At 39.3% G+C, this 8,463-nt stretch overlaps 1 protein-coding gene across 1 annotated transcript; it reads right to left on the minus strand.

The window, feature by feature from the left end:
- Positions 1–7,030: 7,030 nt before the first annotated feature.
- On the minus strand, positions 7,031–8,020 carry LOC149440374 (olfactory receptor 5AR1-like). Its single transcript, XM_089658749.1, has one exon. The coding sequence runs from the start codon at positions 8,018–8,020 to the stop codon at positions 7,031–7,033; it is 990 nt and encodes a 329-aa protein (XP_089514875.1).
- Positions 8,021–8,463: the final 443 nt, after the last annotated feature.

The following is an 8,463-nucleotide window of genomic DNA, read 5'->3' on the forward strand; positions in this document are numbered from 1 at the left end:
AAAAAAACTGGCTGCACCATGATTTTCTCTTTCATTTCCAAACATGACCTCGGTGGAGAGATATAAAAAGAGAGAGTGATATAATGCTCCTGGAACCATTATATTGAGTGGTGGATACCTACCTTATGGATGATTGTGTAGCTATTGATCATCACACCTGAGAAGTTGATTTATTGCATCTGCTCCCAGAGCAAAAAGCGTTTTTTGCTGATCTAGAGATTGATCAGCATGGAGCTCTGGTGAGTTACCCAACTTTACTTTGGTGGTGGATTTTGGCACAATTTCTTTGAGAGCAGTTGAATTTGAAAAGGATTTGTTTGGACATTTGAAGAAATTCAAAATTGGACAATTTTTATATTCACTGATTTAATTATTTAAATTACTTATGCACTAAAAAATAGTTTTGCACATAATTTTGATATTTTTTTATATTAATTGAGAATAGATATATATCTTTTGCACTAATGTTTCTACACTAAATTAGGAATAGTTTGTGGTTTTAGCGCATTCCTTTATTTAAGTTATAGCACTAAGAAATTTATTTGGTTTCTTTGAGGTGGAATTGCTGCTTTAAAGTATTAAGGGTGTGGCGCTTTTATTACACTTGTGATATTAAAAAAAATAAACACTTTTTTTTATTTCATTTACAGATTATACCTGTTTTGTTAACTTCCTATAATTGCTGAAATATCCTTTGTAAGAAGTTCTCTTTTTTCTGGCCTTAGCAATATATAGTTGTAAGCATTGAGATTTTTGGTACATTTGTACCATCTAGTGGTAGGATTTGAGTATTACAATTATGTATTCCGCTTTGCTGATTGCAGAGCTATTGAGTTGACTCAGCATAGGCATGATGGACCTTTGCCTGTGCCCCAAAAATGTCTATAGTGTGCCACTGTCAGGATACCAACATTGGCAATCTTTTACCTAGTGTTACCAGATATGTGACTACACAAAGAACCCAAACTACCACTTTAAAGTTAAAACAAAACAGGTTATATAAGCGACATATCGGCATGGATGTCTCTCCACTTCCTCAAACTCAATCTTTCCAAAACTGAGTTCCTAGTATTCCCTCCAGCACCGTGCCCCCTCCCCTGACTTCTCCATCACGATCAATAACACAATCATCAGTCCCTCCCCTCATACCAGGGTACTAGGTGTAATCCTAGACTCCCATCTGTCCTTTCAGTCCCAAATCCAATCGCTGTCCAAATCTTGTAGACTTCACCTCCGCAACATCTCCAAGATCCGCCCGTTCTTAACCTCGGAAACCACTAAGCAACTTATTCACTCCCTTGTTATATCTCGACCTTGACTATTGTAACTCCCTCCTCACTGGCCTACCTCATTGCAGGCTATCCCCCTCTTCAGTCTATCATGAATGCTGCTGCCAGACTCATCCACCTTACTAACCGTTCTGTATCTGCCATCCCTCTCTGCCAATCCCTCCACTGGCTTCCCATTGCCCAACGGTTACAATTCAAAACATTACCAATAACATATAAAGCCATTTATAACTCTGCCCAAAATTACATCACCAATCTTGTCTCCAAATATAACCCAAACCGTACTCTCCACTCCTCGCATGACCTCCTGCTCTTTAGCTCCCTTGTCTCCTCCTCCCATGCTCGTCTCCAGGACTTCTCCAGAGCTTCCCCCATCCTCTGGAATTCTCTACCCCAATTTATCAGACTATCGCCTACTCTGCTCACTTTTAGGTGATCCTTGAAAACCTATCTCTTCAGGGAAGCCTGTCCTGCCCTCAGCTAACATTGGAATCTTCTATTCCTCCTACCAGTCGATCCCCCACAGTTATTACCTTTTGTACCACTAGCCCCTCCCTCTTAGATTGTAAGCTCCAAGGAGCAGGGCCCTCTTAACCCTCTTGTATTGAACTGTATTGTTGCTGTATTGTCTCCTGTTATGTTGTAAAGCGCTGAGCAAACTGTTGGTGCTATATAAATCCTGTATAATAATAATAAGAATATTGTGAACATACAACACACTTAACATACATATAGCAAGCCATGTCACCAAACGTGTCTAACAACTGTGCTGAGTAGAAAACTAACTATATACAACAATATTAGCAAGCAGAAGAGAGGAAGAAAAAGCAGGATCAGGTGGAAAGGCAGAGAAAAAGAGTATCCAGGTGATATTTTTTGTGACTTCGATCTGATTGCATTGAATTTTTTTCCTTTCTTTTTAAATGAATATCAAGATATTGTTTTGATAAATCCATATCAGGAATTTTAGTAACCAATCTCAAGCCCAATGAAGGGGTGGGGGAGGGAAGGTTCAGCCCCTGAAATGTGCTGGCTCTGGTTTTTCTATCACTTATGACCCCTTGGTCCAGATTAAAGGTTGTATGGATTGTATAACAATTTGGCGCTCTGTTTTTTCTATTTGTGTAAATTTCTTGAGTTGGGTGTGCCTCATCTCTGTCTGAAAATGTTTGTACTTTGTCTTTGTCAAGAAAGCATTGTTGATTACTAAAATTAGTACATTTATTTATGTATTTTAGTCTATAGTCTATTTAAAGTGTAGCAAAAGAATTTTACGGCAAACACATTTGGCATTAAATGTTTAGAAAACATAATTTGACACTGATCTTTCTGCTGAGTACAAGGGATAAATGTTTTTGTAGGTGGCAAAAATGCTGTGTAATACAACTAGTTAGGATTTTGTTGCTCAGCCTAACGTAATATGAAACATAGGTCGGCCACATATGGGTCAATTTGCAAATGACTTTTCGTTCAAAAAGTGGACCTAAGAATAACACAGGTCTGCGACTAAAAAGCTGTTTGATTATTTCCATCTAATTTCCATGTATTTTGGTGTGCTGAAAACAAATAAAATATTGAAAAAACTCCTAGACGTCACGATTTGCCACAAAATGCAAAATTATCTTCAAATTTATCAAATTTTTTTAATTTTTGGCATTTTTTTTATATTATGGGTTTTTAACCAAATTTAAAGTCCAAATTACTATTAATTAATTCACATAAGTGCATTTAAGATTTAAAATGCCAAAAAAACCTTAAAGGGGTTGTCCGAGTTATGTAAAAAAACATATATAGCACTGTAAATCTGATGGTCAGCAATATATACATAAGCTAAGCAAGTTTTAGGGGAAAAAAAATTCTATTTCCTCATTTCCCTAGTTCTCTTCTGGTCCTTTGTTGTTATTTGCAGGTAAACAATCTTGCATGGAGCCCCAGTCCGAGGGAGACTGACAGTCGTCTTTAGCCTCTTCCATTTTCTAACAATTGCTCCAACAGTTGATCTATTTTCACCAAGCTGCTTGGCAATTGCCCCGTAGCCCTTTCCAGCCTTGTGGAGGTCCACAATTTTGTCTCTGGTGTCTTTTGACAGCTCTGTGGTCTTGCCCATGGTAGTAGTTGGCGTCTGACTGACTGTGGGGTGGACAGGTGTCTTTAAAGAGCTCAGACAGGTGCTACTAAGTTAGATTAATGAGTGGAGTAGAGGTGGACTTTTTACACAGTAACAGGTAGGCACAGTAGGCACAGTAACAGGTCTTTGAGAACCAGAATTCTTGCTGTTTCTTAGGTGTTCAAATACTTATGTTCAGCAGTGCAAGAGAAATACATTCTTTAAAAATCATACAATGTGATTTCCTGAATTTTTTTTCAATTCTGTCTCTCAGAGTGGGAATGCACATACAATGTGAATTTCAGACCCCTCCATGATTTCTAAGTGGAAGAACTTGCAAAATCGCAGGGTGTTCAAATACTTCTGTTCCTCACTGTATACAGTGCAGGGGTCAGCAGGAAAAAGTAACCAAAAAAAAAAGAGGGTGCACTGGCCTAGTGCATTATCCTTAAAATATGATTTTATTTTCATAAAAATGGTAAGTATTTTACTCACAGAAGATGAGTAAGGCAAAGGCTCATTATAAAACAACAGCACCATCCAGTCCGCAATACATTACATCTCATCCAGGGGTGGACTGACCATTTGGAAACTCTGGCACTGCCGGAGGGCCCGGGGTCAGTAGGGGGCCCCATGAGATGCCCCCGGTACCTTTTTCATAGGCTTTTTTGAGTTTGGGCAAGGACACAGGGGCCCCATGATCCCCTATTGCCCGGGGGCCCCATGAGTTGTCAGTCCACCCCAATGCGCACTCACTGGACGTGCACTATTAATGTGCAATATATATAATATCCTGGTGTCATCAGGTAGCCATCTGGGCCAGCGGATGGAACAAGCCCCCTCTCAGGATGGTTATGGTCCAGGGATTAAGGTACTGATGCTCCAGGGGTGTCCAGAGTTCCCCTTTAGGGATGGATGGGTGCAGCTCTCAGAAGATAAGACAGGAGGCTCCCTCTCTAGATACACTGGGTACTGGGCATCTAGGAAAACAATACATGCCTCTTACTAAATACCTCAGATTGTCTTCTTTCCAAAAATGGGTAATTTGGGGGATATCTGTACTGTCCTGCTTTGTGCAGTTTTTAGCACTGATCACTATATTGGTGTCACTGGCCCAGTGTCAGAATGCCAGCCGCAGTCCCGCTATAAGTCACTGATCACCACCTTTACTCAGGAGCAGGATAAACAGGCATAAGGATCTGGCAGCAAGGAAGGCAATCAAAACACTAACACTGGGGGAATGACTTGGTGTCATGGATGCCATGTTTGCAAGAAATTGTGTTTTGGAAATTGTAGAAAATAGTTGAGATTCACTTTCAGATACATCTGTTATATTAAAGAACAGAAGGTGGGGCTGGGTGGGAAGCATGACCTCAGAGATCAGAGCATCCTGTAGCTAACAAACAGAAGGCAAGGCTGGTTGGGGAGTGTGTCAGCAGCTGTCTGATCACAGGAGTACAGGCACATTGAGACACACCACATTGAGACATGAATATTGAGGAATTGAAAGGTGCTTGCAGGAGGGGATGAGGAAGGGTTAGAACTTTTGGACCTTTGTATCCTGGCGATACCACACTCATCATTTCTTGTACAGGGAAAGAAAATGAGGGACAATCTCCAGAATATGGATACAGACAAAATAAAAAAACCTCTCTCTACTTTACCTAATCTGAAATGTCTTCAGTCAGAATTTAAAGTTAAAGTTATTCTTTTGTAACATGTTCATATTACACCCATATTCAGGGGTAACATGTTACAATTGTACCAGCCCCCTCACCCGCCATTCCCTTTTTGTGACAGATAGCGGGGGATCTTCTCCCCCCTCTAGCTTCAACAATTTAAAAAAAACATGGTGGGGCTCCTCCCGGCCGGCTGCATCATTCATTCACATAGTTTTGTGAATGGGAAACTGCAAGTTGCAACAGCCTTAGCAGTTGTTGGTTTGTAGTTCTCAATGAATTAGCGGAACACTGATGAACACTGTGTTAGTTCATTGATTCTTCCTGTCACTGTAAAACTGCCTGCTCATACGAAGTACGTGCAGACAGATTACTCTGACAGGCTGCAGTAGTCCTGCATGACTCTAGCGATCTACTGATCACTGGTGCACTGCTTTTCAGGCTCCTAAAACAAAAAATAGTAAATGTACAATTTTACCATTTTTTTTTTGTTAAAAGTTGAATTTATCCTTTAAAGCATAAGTTTACCGTTAGGAACATGTTATATGTTCCACCCGTTTTTTAGGGTAGAATGTATAACATGTTCCCAATGCTGCAGTCGCGGCCCAATTTCCCTGGAAGGAGCAATATTCTTGAAAACAACCACCTCTTCACTTTTATTATTTATTAGGGATAAGGGAAACTGGAAGTTTTCTTTTCCATTAAATTTTGGCAAATATGAAGATTTCACCAAAATGTTGCCATTTTGGCTAAATAAATTGGATCCAATGCTGAAGTCAAAAATTACTGTGGGATTTGATGATTTTGAAAGTTGCCATAGTCTTTATATATCTAATGAGGGTTACTAAGGCTCTTTAACTAACCTGGCCCTGCTTTTGTGCTGAAAATAGACTCCCGTTAATCCTAGCATTTTTTTTTACAGGTTAAAGTTTATTAACTAAGTACAGCAGTAAACAATTGCAGCTTACAATTCAAATGGCAGAAACACATAGGGTGTACACAATCAGTAATGTCATTACTTCAGTAAAACTAGTGATACAGAGATAGAACAGGTATCTTAAAGGTTTACAATGGATCACCTGGTAACAATAGTATGCCACATCCATGATAGCTCATTCGAGCAGGCATAAAGAACAGCGTTTGAATTCCCAGTGTAATACAATCCCCATCACAATACAAATGAAGAGGGATGGAAAAGTTAGGCGGTAAGGGAGCCAGAAAGGAAAAAGGGGTATAAAACTCACCATTTAAAGGTTAAGTGTAAGATTTTTTTAGGTCAGTTCCTACTCTGGCCTTTTCCTGACAATCCTCTCCAGGCTGCGGTCATCCCTGCTGCTTGTGCACCTTTTTCTTCCACACTTTTCCCTTCCACATAACTTTCTATTAATGTGCTTTGATACAGCACTTTGGGAACATCCAACTTCTTTTGCAATTACCTTTTGAGGCTTTCCCTCCTTATGGAGGGTGTCAGTGATGGTTTTCTGCACAACTGTCAGGTCAGCAGTCTTTCCCATGATTGTGATTCCTATTGAACCAGACTGAGAGACCATTTAAAGGCTCAGGAACCCTTTGCAGGTGTTATGGCTTAATTAGCTGATTAGAGTGGGACACTTTGAGCCGAGAATATTACACCTTTTCACAATATTCTAATTTTCTGAGATTGTGGATTTGGGGTTTTCATGAGCTGTAAGCCATATTCATCACAATTATGACAAATCACGGCTTGAACTATCTTGCTTTGCATGTAATGAGTCTATCTCATATATTAGTTTCACTTTTTAAGTTGCATTACTGAAATAAATGAACTTTTGTACGATATTCTAATTTTTCGAGTTTCACCTGTATATTCACATCAGTCCATGCTCTCAAGGAGCTTACAATCTAAGGTTCCTATTATTTACACATACTAGGGCCAATTTAGACAGGATCCAATTAACCTACAAGCAGTTTATCAACTACCTACATACTTTGTGTTTCCTTACGTTCCAGCATGCCTTTTTTACATCTTTATTTCTGAGGCTGTATATTAGTGGGTTCAGCATGGGAATGACATTGGCAAAGAGGACACTCATCACTTTGCGCTGGTTTTGGGTGACAGCTGATCTTGGTGTCATATACAGTACAAAAATCACAGAGTAGAACAAAGTCACAGTGGTCAGGTGGGATGTACAAGTTGAAAATGCTTTGGGTTTCCCTTCTGAAGTCTTTATTTTAACAATAGTTAAGATGATAAAGACATAAGAGATTATAGTGGGCAGAAAACATGTTGTTAGAAACAAAACTCCTTCTACAAATATGATATTCTGGGTAATGTCTGTGTTGGTGCAAGAGAGCTCCAGCAAGGTGGCAATATCACAGAAGAAATGATTAATCGCATTAGATGAACAGTAGCGATTCTGAGATGTTGTAACTGCAATAGGTACACATGCGATAAAACCAATTATCCAAACACTCACCGAAGTTGCTGTACAGAATGTCCTATTAAGGAGAACCGAATAATGCAGAGGTCTACAGACAGCAACATATCGATCATAAGACATAACTGTGAGAAGAAAATACTCTGTAGATGTAAATGCAACAAAAAACGTATACTGTGTTATGCATTCTGATAATGTTATTGAATTACTGGCAATTACAAAGATATTTATGAGTTTAGGTGAAGTAGTGGAAGTGTATACAATATCCAGGCAGGCAAGGTTAGACAGGAAAAAGTACATGGGTGATGTCAGAGAAGCACTCACATATGTGAGAATGATCAGGAATGTGTTTGCCATCAAAGTAGTAATATAAGAGATAACAAAAAACACAATAAAATGAATTTCAAGGCCTGGGAAATTGGAAAATCCTACCATAATAAAATCCGCGTGCAATGTATAATTGTGCAGGTTTGCATCTGGGGGGCTTTTAGGCAAAAAACGGAAGCTTGTTCTAATAAAATGATCCATAAGAATTACTTTCTATATTTTAGAGCTTGAGAAAGCCACGTCTCTCCTCTCACATTTGAAGTCCTGGGTGTAGATATATAAATAAACAAAATCATGTAGAGAAAGTACAATATTTACGTATTAAATGAATTATGCAGGGCTATTTTAGTACACAATTCCTTCAGGGACTAGTGATGAGCCAAACATACCTGTGTATGTTTGGAGAGTATGAATAAAGTTTGGGTGCCAAATCTGAATTTTCTAGCCCAATAGGCAAGGGATTATTAAACAGGCAGCATTGGGGGTGGGTGTTGCAAACCCGGGGGAAACACTCCTACATGCAAAAGTGGGAGAGAACTATAGGGGAGGAGTAGTTCTTTAGAGGCCTGGCAAGTCATATGGTCTCGGGTCACTAAGAGCTCTACATGCACAATCTATGAGGGAAATTCATATAAAATATTATA

The sequence above is a fragment of the Staurois parvus genome, unplaced genomic scaffold, assembly GCF_062004578.1.
Source record: "Staurois parvus isolate SC_StPar_1 unplaced genomic scaffold, SC_StPar_1.0 ptg001090l, whole genome shotgun sequence".
In the NCBI taxonomy this organism is placed as follows: Eukaryota; Metazoa; Chordata; class Amphibia; order Anura; family Ranidae; genus Staurois; species Staurois parvus.